The sequence below is a fragment of the Hydra vulgaris genome, chromosome 09, assembly GCF_038396675.1.
Source record: "Hydra vulgaris chromosome 09, alternate assembly HydraT2T_AEP".
In the NCBI taxonomy this organism is placed as follows: domain Eukaryota; kingdom Metazoa; phylum Cnidaria; class Hydrozoa; order Anthoathecata; family Hydridae; genus Hydra; species Hydra vulgaris.
Genome location: NC_088928.1, coordinates 60,165,001 through 60,182,072, shown reverse-complemented (window position 1 = coordinate 60,182,072; position 17,072 = coordinate 60,165,001). Strand labels below are relative to the sequence as shown.

The 17,072-nt window shown below is 28.3% G+C and overlaps 1 protein-coding gene and 1 long non-coding RNA gene across 3 annotated transcripts in view; one reads left to right on the top strand and one right to left on the bottom strand.

Annotated features, from left to right (window-relative positions):
• Positions 1-4,629: 4,629 nt before the first annotated feature.
• LOC136085145 (uncharacterized) lies at positions 4,630-5,186 on the top strand. The gene is made up of 2 exons (XR_010641117.1): positions 4,630-4,728; positions 5,048-5,186. It is a non-coding gene; the product is annotated as an uncharacterized LOC136085145 (long non-coding RNA).
• Positions 5,187-5,668: 482 nt separating this feature from the next.
• The window catches only part of LOC100206694 (zinc phosphodiesterase ELAC protein 1), a 13,026-nt gene continuing 1,622 nt past the window's right edge, over positions 5,669-17,072 (bottom strand). For both annotated transcript variants that reach the window (XM_065806225.1, XM_065806226.1), the window contains exon 3: positions 5,669-5,904. In XM_065806225.1, the coding sequence (XP_065662297.1) occupies positions 5,702-5,904 (203 nt within the window). In that variant the 3' untranslated portion in view covers positions 5,669-5,701. The remainder of the gene's footprint in view (positions 5,905-17,072) is intronic.

The window sequence follows — 17,072 nt, the reverse complement described above, 5'->3', positions numbered from 1 at the left end:
AAAAAACTTCTTTTTTCAAGATAATAGGGACCTGCTAAAAAGTAAAGTTAATTGAGCTGTCCCTAAAACAAATTATTTAAGTTTGCAATTTTGAACTAATCATATCAAATCAAAGGTTAGCCCAAATGAAGTTCAAAAATTTTTTTTTTTTTTTTATATACAATTTTGAAATACAAAAATTATTATTGAAATACAAAAATTATTGAAATATAAAAATTATTTTTTTTATATACAATTTTGAAATACAATTTTAATATGTATATATATATATATATATATATATATATATATATATATATATATATATATATATATATATACATATATATATATATATATATATATATATATATATATATATATATATATATATATATATATATATATATATATATATATATATATATATATATATGTAGCGCTATGATGCCTACCATTTTAGGGTAAATCGAGGGCTTCAGTACATAAGCAGAACCTGAGGCTGGCTGCCAAGAGTTTATAAAGCATGAAGCTATAAAACTTGCAAGGCAATGTTAATGTTTAAAATAAAGATGAGAATAATTATGTACCTAGTAAGTTGTTTATTGTTCAACTTGTTTGTTATATAATTAACATAATTTGACACACACACACACACACACACACACACACACACACACACACACACACACACACACACACACACACACACACACACATATATATATATATATATACATATATGCATATTTATAGTTGTTTATAGTTCACTTTGTCTATTATATAATTAATGATTCAGCCAAGAATTATATTACTTGAGCTTCATTAATACATAAATAGGTTATGAAGTTAAACAAACAATTGTAAAATAGTATACATACATTAGGGGTGGAATTTTTTTTTTTTAAGTGGCAACCCTATAACTATTAATAGAGTAAAACTCACAAACCTAAAACTCACAAAAACATAAAAATAAACTATATAAATGCGAAAAACCCTCTGCCAAATCCATTTTAAAGTATCGTCAGAAGTTTGAAAATTTGCTTAAATGTTTATATTGTTTAACTGTAATATTGTATATATTTAAATAAAAACTGTATTTTAGATGTATAAGATATCAATGAATAATATAATTGTACAAATTGATCGCCCTTCCAATATTTCAAATCTAAGAAATATGTAAAATATGGAAATTTGATTGAGAAGCCACTGATGGATTTTTTAGAATTATGTAAGTCAAAGCATATATTGGGAAGATATTATTTCCTTTTAGAATTGGGTAATATTTCAAGATCAAGTGATGTTATGTCAAAAAATTTGTCAATTATGGAATAAAATATGATACCATGTTTTTTCGGAGAATCTGTGCAAAGAAAAGAAAAGTCTGCTATTCAAAATCATAAATTTGTTATTAAATCAAAACAAAGTGCAAATAAGAAGACAAGTGTTATAAATAGCTGGGTCTGAATTATTTGACTTATTGCACAAAAATGCCAAATTTAAAAATCTGGAAGACAAACTGGCCCAAAAATGCTAAATTTAAAAGTCTAGAAATCTTTCAACAGATATAAAGGTCAGTGCAGTATTGTGACAAAGCCTATTACAACACAGCCATGAGACCTGCTACCTAAAAGAAAAAAACTTAAACAAATTATAGTCAATTTGATGATACACACAATTATAGTAGTAAAAGCTCAGAAGATTTTGAAACGTTCAAAGATCACCGGTAAAATTGTAGCTAAGATATCTGAAAATGAAGGGTATTTAACTCTTCTGAAGAAATGCAGTGCTTATATTTTGATGGGACAAACAATATTGTTATAGAACTTTGCATTTCAAGCTTTGATTATATCTTAAGAAATGACAACTTCATTTCTATGTATAACATATTACTCAAAACAATTTTGGAATTTAATTTATTAAATAAATTTCCATTGTTATATGTGACAGCACTGCAGTAAATACAGGTTCTAAAAATTGAGTAATTAAGTGTTTGACAAAAGTTGTTCCAGGTTTAAGGTATCAGTTTTTTTCAACTTTATGTTCTCAACCTGATTCTTAAGCATTTTATAAACTCGAAGCATTCCTTATCATAATCACCTAATATTAATTACTGGTTCATTAATGACTGATTAGTAACTACCGTGATTTAATTGAAAAATGCAAGCCTAACAGCCAGTATTAAAAGTAAAAAATATGGGAGAAATGATTGATTATACAGAGCTAGATTTGTTATGTAAAAGGTAAAAGTCTTATCAAGACACAATGAATTTACCCGCAATTCATTTTTCTAAACCAGGGCCTATTTTGAATGCACAACGGAATTCAAGAGCTATCTATTGCTTGAATCTATTTTGTCTGAGTCAAAAGCATATATGCTTTTGACAAAAACACAAAGACAAAAAAAGAATAACAGGTGTGCAATATTATTGTAGATCACTGGGCCAAGCCATGGTTCTCTTGTTGAAGAATTATTAATGGTATAATGAAGTTGAAATTGGTATTAACTGATAATTGCCTTAAGTGTTTAGAAAGACACTGTGATATTTGGAATGATTGTCTATTAGATATTGATTATACAAATGAAGTGTGCAAAAGGTCATGCAAAAGTTAAGTTATTTCTTCAAAGAAACGTCATCCACTTAGAGACCAAATTTCTGAGACACTGTAATAAACTTTGATCTGCTTATGCGTGTTATTGTAATAAAATAATTTAGTGCTTGAACTATATTTACTTCCATGACCCATTTTTCAAAGACTTATAACTAAAAATTTAGAACTCAACAAACAATATCTTTACTCTAAGTTACATAGATTTTTATGCATAGTTTGTAAGCATGGAGGCTAGCCACCTTAGACAATTTGCAGGCCACCCTAGACAATTTGCCACCCTAGACAATTTGCAGGGCCTGCGAATTTAGGGGCCCTTTTTCAAATTTAGAGGTTCTTTTCCAGATATTAAGATTTTTTTTTAGTAATACACCTAGTAATAAAAGGATTTTAATATTTTAACGCCCTAATGACAGGTTGTGGGGTTCCTGACCCTCTAGCCACAGCACTGTTCATAAGGTATTTTTAGCTCTAAAAAGGTCATTTCTTTTAAAACCAAAGTCTTTCAATCTGTTGTAACAATTGATTTTTGAAAAATTTTATCATTTCAAAAAAACGAGTTTGCGCAGAGGGTTTTTGAATCTGCTACGGTTAAAATTATTTTTAAAGTACTTTTTATTTTTATTTATTAGGGTTATTGAATCGGGTTTTATTTATTAGGGTTATTGAATAGGGTTAAAAAATTGAATTATTATTAGGGTTTTTGAATCTGCTACGGTTAAAATTATTTTTAAAGTACTTTTATATTTCTCCACCTGTATTAAATAGGGCAAATTGATTTTTTTTTAAAAAAAGTAAAAAATTTCCCACCCCTAATATATATATATATATATATATATATATATATATATATATATATATATATATATATATATATATATAAACACACACAATGAATGTAATTTTATAGTGTTTCATTTAGTTTCAATAAAGTTTGAAATTAATGATAAAGAAAAAGGGGCTAGTCCAAAACTTAAGCTTAGTGAAATAAAGTTTTTTTTTAACATTTAAATGAGGAGGATGACATACCTAGTAAGTTGTGTATATATATAAAGGATAGTTAGTGATGGTGGAGTTTTGTTTCTAGGATGACAAATTAACATGATTTTTTTTTTCGTTGCTGTTTTTTTATTTGCATAAAAAAATTTATTTATAAATATTTTTATCTTTTTCATTAAGAATATTTTTATCTATTTCATTAATAGCAAGGCTATTATTAGTTGTGTAGATTAAACAGCATAACATAGTTATGTGGCTTAAACAGCAAGGGCGTGGAACCATAAAACCATGGTTATAAAACTGCTAAAAAAAACATTCCTCTAAGTTGAAAGATTTTTTTATGTTGATACATTTATGTATCTTGAATACATTCAAGTATCTTGTAGATACATGAATGTATCTACTTTTTGCTTATTGTTTTTTTTTTTTATTTCATTCTTTGTTTAGAATTTCAATACGCTTTGTTTATGGATTTGGAGAAAAATTTTAGGGGTTTCAAGATTCGCAAGCCCAAATTCTTGATAAGCCTAATCGAACAAAGTGGAGTTTAATTTGAATGTTGATGATATGGAAATAAAAACCCAATAAGTTCATTTAAGAAACTCAATATTATTAAAAATATTTTAAAAACAAGTTCAAATGAAAGAAAATGCAAGGTAATTTCTAATGTTCACTCTTTGACAATAAAAATCTATATTCCAATTTTTATTATTGCTGAAGAGTGATGTCTAGGTGTGTAATTTTAGTGATAATAATAATAGTTGTAGTAATAATAGTAATAGTTGTGGTGTTTTGGCAGAGCGCTCGCTTTTTAAACAAAAAAATTTAAATTTGATACCCATCTTGTCCTTAAAGTACTGTACTCAGCTTATATCTCACCACAGCGGCCTTGTTGGTCAGGGTGGATGTTTAAGTTAAGTGTTCAGATAAATCTAAAAGTTTATATATATATATATATATATATATATATATATATATATATATATATATATATATATATATATATATATATATATATAAATAAATTTAAGGTTACTCAAATGAGAGGGGTGAGAGATAGCGATTCCACGGAAAACAGTTCAAAATGTTTTGAATGCTATCATGGTATACAGGCATTATTTAGCAAGGATGGAAGAAAAGGTGAGCATTGAATGCGAGTTTGTAGCAAATGCATCTTATATAAGATTAAAATATTTTTGTTAGCAGTAAATAGCAGAACATGAAACAGTAGTGCATTGCTCATTTTCTCCTATTCATTGTTTGCAAATATATTTGCGGTCGTTTTTCATTTTAATTTAGTTTTTTTAAGTATGACTTTCCAAAACTGATAACAAATATTTTAATATAAATTTTTATTGTCTTTTAGTTTTTTGCTTTTAAATTTAGTTGTTTATTTTTGATTTTCTAAAACATGCTCTATGATTGACAGACAATTTTGTGATGAATATTATTTCTTTAGATACTATTGTTGGTGACAAAATTGGTTATGATGCAAGCAACATCGAGGGTGCCATTAGCGACATATTAAAACGAGCCAAAAAATGTTTTTGCTAGATTGTATTTATATATTAATATTGTCAAAAACATTATTCTTTTTATTTTTTTGTAATGATTTGTGTCAATTCTGGGATTAAATTATTTATGAAGTAACCTTATTATTATCTTAATGAGGGTTGCCACTCGTGTTGAATCCCTAAACAGGTGTATATTAAATTTAGGCCTTGTGGGAAAAAAAAGACTACCTAATTTTAGGATATTATTATAATACATGCTGTGGTTACGAATTGTATGTTGATATTTGTAAATAATATTTGCAGTCAAATGGTAATGAAATAACAATAAACAAACAACTGAAAACATTAGCGTCTCAGGGAAACTTATACGAATTCCCCACACTTGCATTTACGGAAATCCGGAAAAATTTTAAGTTGAAAAAAATATTCGGTATTCCGGATATAACCGGAAAAATATAATCCCTGAACAATTAAATTACTTTTAAACTTCGCGTTTAATTATCTTATTTCAATTACATTGGTTTTATAGGCTGGTTTGGCGTTAACTCATTAAGTTTAACATTAAAATCAAGATTATTAGATATTGCTAAATATACGTGCTATGAGTCACAAAATAAAACTGGAATGACAAGTAAATCGTCTGCGGCTATTACTTGGCCTTTAAAGTTTTCTTCAGCTTCTTTTTTTAACTTTTGAATGCTATCATTTTCAGACTCATTGCTTATCGTTTTGTAACGTTGACTAAAATGAGTTATGACTAAAATTCGAGCACGGACAAGAGCTGCAAAACGACCGGCCATACCTAAAAAAGAAAAAAAAACATCTTCAAAAGTTTTTGTTACTGATAAATAATTGAGCTACTTAAAGGAAGCAAATAATGTGAAAAAAAGCTTAGAAGAAGCAAATATTCCTAATTTTCGCCACCTTTACATGTCAAAATTAGTTCATATTTACCTTAATTGTCATAATAAATAATAATTTTAAAAGTTTTAATTTAAAATACATATCGTTTTATAACATACCGCTCATTAAAATTATACTAATTCAGCATTTTAGCGATAACATGGAGCAGTGAGACCAAAAAAACTTATTTTAAAGATATTTTTGTTTTAGGTGCCCCTAGAAAACTATGCCCAGAGCTCCCTTCAACCCTTGCATCTAAACCAAGCGCTCTAACCACTGCGACATGGTTACTTTGCATCAAATTAAAAGGATTTTCTACACAAAAATCTAAAGTTTTAAAAAATAATAAAGTAAATAGTGCAACTTAATTTTAAATTGGGTTTAAAAACTTATTAACTTTCGAGGTCTAAAAGCCTGTTAACTTTTGAGGTCGAAAACAAATATTTTAAGGAAATATTAATTTCAAGATAATGATTTAAAAAGTAAAAGTCGAAATAATTATGAATTCGTTTCTAGCTATTAACATCATTTTTATAACCTTTTCTTTCATTTGATATCAACTTTTTTTCAACTTTCGTTGTCGTCCTTAGAGCTTAAAAAACTAACATTTTATATAGGAATTTGCTACTAAATTGCGTGCGGGTTTGTTTATAAAAGTAATCTTAATTCATTAACAAATCTTTTCATTTTTAAAATAGGCTAATATTGTTTGTGGGTTTTGTAATTTTTTTTTTAATATAATTTGTTCTCATATAAGATAGACTTATTTATTTTTAAAATCGGCTAAGATTGCTTGTGGGTTTTAATTTTTTTAATACTTTATTTTAAAAAAAAATTTTTTTTTAAATAAAATTGAAAAAATAACTTACATAATTTTGTTTAACATTAATATAAAAATATACTACATATGTGGGAGGACGAGGATGAGAGGAGGAGGAGGGTGGCAATGCAAACGAAATATTTGTACTTCATGTTATTTTACTTTGATATAAAATTTTTTTATCCTTTAAAGAAATATATTCCGCTCCTTTAATCAGTTTTTCTTATCTTTAGTTAGGCTAAAAAGCTCGATTTAATAACAAATGTCATGACAAACGCATTGCTAAATATCGTAACTCTCTGTAAAAACTAAAAAGTAGAAAATAAACTTCTTAATTTAAATTTAATAGTTCAGTAAACTAAAGATTGACATGTATATTTCTATATAAATCTTGCGCAGATCTGTCAATCTTTAGTTTACTGAACTATTAAATTTAAAAGTTTATTTTCTACTTTTTAGTACAAAACAGATTATATTTTTGAGCAAATGTTTTTGCTATATTTTATTAAGTTTGATAACAGTTTTTTCAAAAGAAGCAACTTACTTATTTCTTGAATTCGATATTAATTAAATATTGAATTCAAGAAATATTTATAATATTGAAAATCAATATTAATCTTTTTTTTAATCTTCTCCTTACTCAATTTCAATGTTGATTTATAAATAAGTGATTTTTGATAATTTTGACGGCAAGATTTGAAATTATAACAAATTCTTCAAGATCGGAAAACTTACTCTTAGGCTATATAACTCTTAATTCACGAGAGAGGGCGTTAATACGCCCCCTCCCGTGCATTAAGCACCTAAATAAACGTCCCACCTACCCTTCCATTAAGACCCCGGTTATAAATCAGAACTAATATTCTCCCAATCCCTTTTTTTACACCCCCTCCCCTTTGTATTAAGCATGCAAGAGTAGAGGTGTAAATTTTTTTGTTTCATGTAGTTGCATATTATTTGCTGAGAAGTATTTAAATATTATTTTAGTAAACTCTCATTTAAGAGTAGCCTGGCTGTGAGATAACACTTAAACTATTTAGCCAAAAGAAAAAAAGAGATTTACAGTTGGGATCTAAACCCATGAGCTTCCAAAAGAAATAAGTTCAATCATTGGTTGGATTCTTCAAGTTTGTGTAAAAGTCGTGTATTAGCTTTAACAAGACAACAAAAATTTTGTCTGGCTTTTATTGCTGACAATATTCAATTATACTAAACAAAAGAACCTCTACTCTCGCTTGCTTAATACAAAAGGGAGGGGGTGGGAAAAAAAGGGAGTGGGGGAATTTTAGTCCTGATCTAATAAACGGGGTCTCAAAAAAAAGGTAGATGGGAATTTTTTACAGAACTCAAATAAAATAATTTAACTCTAGTGTGGCTTGCGGTCAAATGTGCATTTTTAAACAGCTATTTCATCAAAATCTCAATGAGAGTTGATATGCTTTAAATTTATATTAATGACCAGTTTGTTTATTTAAAGATGGGTTGTCCCATTTAATATGGAGTGCTTCTTTAATTTTCAATTAGTTTTTGTTAGAAGCAGTATCCAAAATTTAAAAAAAATTATAGTTACTTAGATTTTTACAATTAACAGATGAAATTAAATGCTTATAAAGTGGTATAATTATTTTTAATAAGGTTTACTATATTACATCTTTAACTAATACTATAAGTGATAAAACTAAATTTAAGGAGTTAAAAGATGATCCAACTATTAAAAGAGAACAATCTTTACAAGAGTATCTTAAGAAACTTAAAAAACATAATTGTTTTGAAAATGATGTTTACAATAATATTTATCCTGTTGGTTCACAAACAGCAAGAATTTATGCTTAACCTAAGATGCACAAACTCAGTAAAGATTCTTCTCTACCACCTTTTAGACCAATTATTTCAACAATCGGGACATATAATTATAAACTTGCCAAACATCTTTCTGATTTATTGTCTCCTTATATACCTAAATTTTTTTCCACCTGTGACTCTTTTTCTTTTGTTGAGAAATTAAAACAAGTTGATATAACTAACAAATATATAGTTTCCTATGATGTTGAAAGCTTATTTACTAATATTCCACTTAATGAAACTATAAAAATAGCTACTGATTTACACTTTAAAAAGATGAAACACGTTTAAAATATTTTTCTAAAGCTCAGTTCAAAAAATTACTTTATATCTCAACATCCGGTTCTTATCTCTTATTTAACAGGAAATATTATGATCAACTTGATGGCGTTGCCATGGGTTAATAACTTTTTTATTGGGTTTCACGAACAAAAATGGGTTAGTAATTGCTCTTCCTCCATACCGATTTTCTATAAACGTTATGTGGATGATATATATATATATATCAATTAATATCTATCTGTATCAATTGACGCAACAGAAATTATTTTAAATAAGCTCAATAATATATGATTTATAAAAAAAGTAATAGAAATAAAAAAGCTTATGGATCTTTGTTTCCGAATTACAATTTCGTCTAGGAAGGAGTCTGGAAAGGAGTCTATCACTAATTAAAAAATTCAGAAATAATTGGTCTTACTTTAATGGATGTTATTTCTAAAGCATTTTTGCAACACCAGGAATCAAATGTTATTGCAAACGCATTAAATAATATTATTAATATAAAATCTCTTTTATTATACATAGATGACAGTCACATAAGAGTTAAATCAGTCAAACAAGCTAACAAGTAACTTGATATTCTCAACCAACAACATACCAGCCTTAAATATACAATTGAACTTGAAAATAAAGATAAATAAATCAAATTTTTAGATATTAATATCACCAACAACAAAAATGACCGAAAAGATGCAATTTGATGTCAGGTCAAGTTATCCTGATACTAGTAACATGAAACCCAGTAAAACCTGTTTCACATCCTGCTGCCTTAAAGATATACCTTTTCAAGTAAAGGCTAGGAGATGCTAACTCTGACTTAACACATCCTCTGCCTCAGGGCTCTTGGCTGAGTAAAAGCTAGAGATGTTGTCTTGTTGAAAACACTCAACTTGGGCAGACATTAAATGCATCTGTCTACTGTCTTGTTGATGGCCTTTTAGGCAAAGACTTAAGGGGTAAACAGATTCTAAACAGATTCAGATGTTGACCAGCTTCACACCCCTTCTTTATCTATTAGGCTGGCGTAGATGTATTTATAATAAATTTTTTACAGTTTAAGATGTTGAATGCTGGATCTTCCTGATTCGTTGCGTGGGATTTGCTTGTGTCTTTGTTTTTATGACTAGCCAACTCATTCTATTATCATGTATTGAGGGTACAGCTCTAAAACTCAGTTTTATGGTACTGAGAACAACTTGTGGTCAAGTTTCCTGAACTCTGTACATACACACAGATATATATATATCAACCCTTGGAATTAGGGTCGGCATTGGGCAATGCCGACTTTGAAGTGTTTTAAGTAGGCAAAAAATTGCTGACCTCGTTTCTATGTTTTATGGTAGGTAAATTATTGCCAACCTCATTTTTCCTAATTCCGAGGGTTGATATATATATATATATATATATATATATATATATATATAATATATATATATATATATATATATATATATATATATATATATATATATATATATATATATATATATATATATATACAGTAAACTCCTGGTTATTCGAACCTCCAAGAAGAACAAGAATTTACTTCGAATAACCGAAAGTTCGAATAACTGAAAATCTTCTTTAAAGTGACCAATTTCTTAAAAAAAAAAAAAGTTACTATTAAATTTTAACAGTAGTAGAAAGTAAAAAAGAAGAAAAACTTTGGAATAAGATGATTAAGTTTAAGTCTTTACCTTCTAAAAAAAAACAATCTAAAATAAAGAAATAAAATATTTACAATTTTTCGAAAAAATCGTCCATTTTCGATTGCTTTTTTGCCTCTAAAGAATGTTTATCAAACATCTTTGATACTAGGTTAAGCGATTGTCAGATTTCGACGCCGTTATTTTCAAAAAGAGACCAACATTCAAATACCTCTATTGCATGTGCAACCTCTGATAATTTTGGCTTTACGGGAGGCAAATCATTTGAATCTTCGTCTATCTCCTTATTTACCTCAGAACAATCGTTGATTAAAATGGAATCCAGAATTTCTCGATCTGTGATAGCGATTGCTTCACTTGTACAAATATCAAAATCTATTTTTATGTCATCTTCAACAGCAAAATCTTTCTCTACTAAACCACGTGAACTAAGCTCTTTGATGTTTTCTTCAAGCAATTCAAAAGGATCTTCTTCACCATTTATACTTGCATGCAACTTTTCTACCCTCAGCATTAAACTTTGCGTCAAGTCTCCTTACATTATCAGTAGAGATTTTAGAGTCCATCTAGGAATAATTTTGGGACTTGTACTGACAAGGTTGGCTTTTGATACCTTTGAAACATTGTGGTTTTTCTGCTTTTCTGATTATAAACATAGGCAGCTTTTCACCAACCCCATTTCCTGCTGCTAAGCCTGTTAAACAAACTTTGCTTAATTTTCCTCCTGCACATCGTTCACCTTTTAGATGAAAGGTTTTTGTCGGTGACTGTTGATAAAATAAACCAAACTCATCAGCGTTGTAAACATCTCTCAATTCATACTTTGAGAGGATAGTGGGCAAACGGGTTTACTCCTAACTTGATGCCTTTCCGCTGTACATGACCTTTCCTTGCCAGAAATAGTTTGAAAAACAACATTATATCTATTTTTCCACCGATCAAGCCACCCTTATGAAGCCTTAAAATCCGCAATGTTGAGCTCTTTTGCAAAACCTAAAGCTTTTTCTCTAATGATGTGTCCACCAATAGGTACATTTCGTTCATGTGCGCTCATAAACCATTTATATACAGCTTTATCAACGGAATCATGCTTTCCCAAACTTAACTTTTGTCTCTTTGCTCCAAATTGATCTGACTCATACTTGCTAACTATGTTTTTTTAATGCGTAACCCAGTAAGTTAAAGTATTTTGAGGAACACTGAACTTTTTTGCAACATTTTTTTTAGTTAGTCCTTTTTTTAAATCTTTAAGAGCAAGATATTTTTTTTTTGATTGTCAGAACTGTTTTCTTTTGTTTAGATGCCAGGTTGAAACTTCTACCGCACTACTTTGCAATGTCTTCAATTTTTTAATTATATTTTAATAACATTATTTCATTTATAATATTTTAATAACATTTAGTAACGTTACGTTTTGAAATGCAATGGAATGGTATCTTCAAACAAAGAAAAACTTCAAATAACTAACAGGGTTTTTGTCGAGGGGAGTAAAAAATTGTTTCGAATAACCAAAATTTCAAATAACTGTGTGTTCGAATAACTGATACGTATTTGCATGGGTTTGTTAAGGAAAATTCCTGGGTAATTAAAATTTCTTCGAATATGCGGGAAATTCAAATAAGTGCCGATTCCAATAACTGGGAGTTCACTGTATATATTTATACGTGTACATGTATATGTGTGTGTGTGTATACACACATATATGTACACATATATATTTAGAGCTCTTCAATACAGCTTAGGGTTTAATAATAGTAATGAGGGAATTGCCTAAAATATTAGATAGTGTACTGAGTACTATCTGTGCTTTGAGTCAAGTTTTTAAACCAATTTAAAAAAATGACTAAAATATCACAAACTATAAAACACAAAAAAACATCATCATCACCAGGTTCTCTAAATCTATCATTCACTTATATTCGTGGTCTTGGAGATAACTTTTCTTCGGTTGAATTTTATTTCTTGCAAAGTTCACCAGACCTACTCACTCTTTATGAGACTACTTTGAGTTCCACTGTCTCATCTTGTGATCTTAGTGTTACTGGTTATCTTCCTTTAATTCCTAAAGACTCCAATAGTCACATACTTAGCCTGGGGATTTAGATTCGTAAGATTTCACCCATTTGTCAGGAAACTAGGTTTGAATCCACAGACAATTCTTTTATGTGCTTTTGATTAGCACCACTTCACTGTATCACCTTTCTAATTGTTCTATACCGCTCTCCATCTCAAACTGCACTTTTTTCGATGTTATTTATGATCAAATTGACTGAGCCCTTTCTCTTTATCGTTCAGCCAATATCGTTGTTGTTGGTGACTTGCTCATCACACTGAATGTATTGGTTCTAGTGTCAGTGACTCTGCTTGTATTAAGGCCCACAACTTTTACCTTCTTTAATCTCTTCAACACAAATTTTCAACTTTCCAACTTGCTTTCCAGAAAATCGGAAAATTTACCATTTCTACTCGATTTATGTCTAGTTTTTGATCCTAGTCAGTGCTTCGTTTCTCCACATTTACCCTAAGGTACTTCTGATCACACCTTGATCTATCTAAAACTATCAGGATCTTTTCTAGACTGTTTAGGATAGCGTTGACTGTATTTGGGCGCCACCCAAAATTAAAATTTAAGGAACTTTTTTTTTTCTTTTTTTAGGCTAAATTTTATTGATTAAATAAAAAGAATCTTTTTTTGTATTGTAGTAGGCCAAATAGTCAGTTTTCTAGTAGGTCAAATACTAATCTTCATAATATACGCCACAATCTACAGACTATATAATTTATTTAAGCGCGTTACTAAGAGTTTTAGTACATGACATCTTTGATTTTTTTGTTTATTTAAAAAGTTGATCTTTTTAAAAAACAAAAAATCAATGACGCCATGTACTAAAACTCTTAGGTATAAAACGCGCTTGAATATATTATAAACCCTGTAGATTACAGCATCTATTATGAAGACTGTTTGGCCTACTACAAAAAGACTAAAACAAGCTTTATCTAAAAAAAATTAGTTTTTATTGGTATGCATTTATTCTTTTGATTTAATCAAAAAAAATTAGCTCAAATATTTTTTTATATCATTCTTATAAATATGAACACAACATGTCTTGGCGGTTTGGGATCCCTTTAAGATTATTGAATCCTTCCTTATCAATCCTAGTATAAAAGTTGTCTTTGATGGACAGCACTCTTCTTCATTTCCTGTAACTTCAGGGGTCTCTCAAGGTTCTAATCATGCCCTTATACTTTTACATTAACAATCTACCATATATTCTCACATCCAAGGTGACGACATTGTTCAGTGATGATCCTACCACTTATTCTTGCCTTGATAAGAAACCAACGCTCTCTGCTTGGAGGGGGCATTTGAGCTTGAAAAGGATCTCACTTCTGCTACAGCACAGGGCTCTCACTGGATGGTGAACTTTAACTTAGATAAAACTCTATTTTTTTCAGCTAATCATTATCACAACAACCTAGATCTTCCTATATTTATGAACAGTAATGCACTCGATGAGTCATCTACCTTTCAACTTCTAGGATGATCTCATAGCTCTGATCTTTCTTGGAAACGATATATCAAATCAATTGCAAAATTAGTATCTGCTAAGGTTGCATCTCTTTATTTTGCTTGCCACTTTCTTCACTCCAGATTCTATTCTTTATTTCTATAAATCTCAAATCCATACTTGTATGGAATAATGTTGCCATACCTGGAGCAGATCTTCGAATGATGCTTTTTCTCTTTTAGACACGGTGCAAAGGCATATTGTACACATAGTTGGACCTGCTCTTGCAGCTAACCTTCAACCATTGTCACATTGACATAATGTTGCTTCTCTTTCTCTATTCTATAAATATTATAATTGGTGTTGCTCTAAAGAGCTAGCGTCTGTTGTGCCATCTACTAAATTAATTCTCATGTTACTTGTCATTCAATTAAGTCTCATTTTTTACTGTGACTGTGTCTAAGTACTCCAAAATTTTTAATCATTTCAGTTTTTTTCCTCAAACATCAGTTCTTTGGAATTCGCTTCCTTTATCTTATTTTCCTGATTCATATATAATTTGCAATTTATATATTTAAAGATATTTAGAGAAAGAAAAAAAAATTACCAATATCCAATTTCAACAGAATTCAGGACACTCAGTGTAGTTAAGGCAGTTTTAAAATATTATAATGTCTGTATGATATTTTGTTGACTATGACATATTTTCGTTAAATGATTAGGCCTGTGAATTATTAAAAGACGAAAAAAATTAAAATGATAAATTTTGCGGTATCATAAAATATATATGTTTATAGCGAAAAAACCCAGACCAAAGATTCTTTTTTTTTTTTTTAATCTTTTTACAATCACAACCGCTTGTCCAAATTTTAAAAAGAATTTAAATAAATGTGTTTTTTAGGTGAAATGAACATTATAGTTTAACATTATGATCTGTTCTGATCATTTATTGGCAATTTTTCTTTATTATAAGCACTTTCTTGGTCAGAAATCTAGTATTTTTTGTGAAAATTGATAGTAATATTGTGATAATTTGACAACTATATATAGTAAATTTACATCAGAACCGATTAGAACTAGGATCAATAGTAAATTAAGCAGCTTTTTCAAAAGATTTAAACTAAATTCATGTTAACGCCAATAAGCGGTATTGATCTAAAGACTCCAAAATGGTGTTCTTTAGATTCACTATTACCAGTAGTAAAAAGGTTTTGAAAATTATATATATAAGAAAAAAAAAAGTATTTTAAATATTCAAAAACCTGAAGCAAAAAAAATGATACCATCTAAAGCTTTTTTTTGGACATAATACACTAACAAAACCATGCTAATTCCAAATAAAAGAATTCGAATAATTTGTAAACCGCCTTAACTACACCGAGCATGATCAAAAAGTTTTCAAAGGTATTTTTACTGGTTTTATTTCTAGGGCCTTTAAGATTTTCAGTAAGTAATATTTATAACAAGAAAATGATTTAATAATACAAGTATTTGCTGAAAATGTTTATAAATAGTCTAAATTAAAATAAATAATTCAAAAATTTAAAACAAAAACATCAAAGTTTTCACACAAAAAAAATCTTGTTTAATGATTTGAAGATAGTTTCGCTACTGTGGATACTTGGGATAAGCCCAAAACTTAAAAAAATTTATAGGAATTTTGGTTACAGACCTGTTTTTAAATCTAATTTTAATTTGGAAACAATATTAACAAGTAAAAATAAATCTGTATTGCCACGCTTCAGCAAACCAGGTGTTTATAAACTAACTTGTAGTTGCAGTAAACCATATGTAGGTGAATCTGGTTTAAAAATGTCCACACAATTTTTAAAACACCAAAATTGATTCATGACGTGAAATAGAATGAAATGGTGTATCAAACCATGAAAAATTTTGTCAAGGAAATATTCACTGGACTTTTGCTAAAGTTTTAGCATTAAGCTCTAATAAATTTAAAAGAAAAATTAGGGAAGCTTTGGTGATACAGTACCAAAAAAACTAGCCCATGTGAACTAATGGGTATGAATTTAGATGATGGTCAACACCTAAACACAGATTTTTAGAAACCAATAATGTGTTTTATTCAGACTAAAAATTGACATTTAATATAATGTTTTCTTTAACAAGTTTTTGAAATGTTTTTTGTAAAAATATTTAGTTTTATAGTCTGATGATGAGGCTCTAGTGGTCTTCAAATATTACTAATAAATAAATGATATAGTTGTTTTGAATATCTCCATAAAAAGAAGTAATTTAAAATAAATAACTTGGTAAAACACTTATTCAAGATATTTTTAAAACATATATATATATATATATATATATATATATATATATATATATATATATATATATATATATATATATATATATATATATATATATATACACCTTAGAGAAATTAAAAAGAACTAAAGCAAGTATCAAGTCCTACAAGTTCTAATTTTGAATTCAAAAATATTTTGCAAAATTATGGATGGGAGTAAGGTAAAAATAAACCGGTTATGAGATATAAAAGTGACATAATCTGAAAATTTTTATATGGACCCTTAGAGTACATAATTAAAGAGCTAACTATATGATTTTGTTTAAGTAGCTTATAAATCACATACATTTATGACTTAGAAGCTGGAAATTTTTTTACAAATAAATTCTAATACTTATCAAAATTAACAAATAACTTATTAAAAAAATTTACTTAAATACAAATTAGATAAATTCATAAAAATTTAAAACTTATTTAGCATTTCTAAAAATATTAAACAAAATATAATTAAAAGAAAAACTGTTTATGAGATGCTTTTATTTATTTAAGGACAATATGTCAAATAAAAATTGGCACTGCCTAACTAATCTTAGGTGCTTAGTAGAGGGTGGGGCAGAAATAAAAGGTTGGGTGGGAATTTTTATCTAGATCTAATAAATAGGTGAATGGGAATTTTTGAAA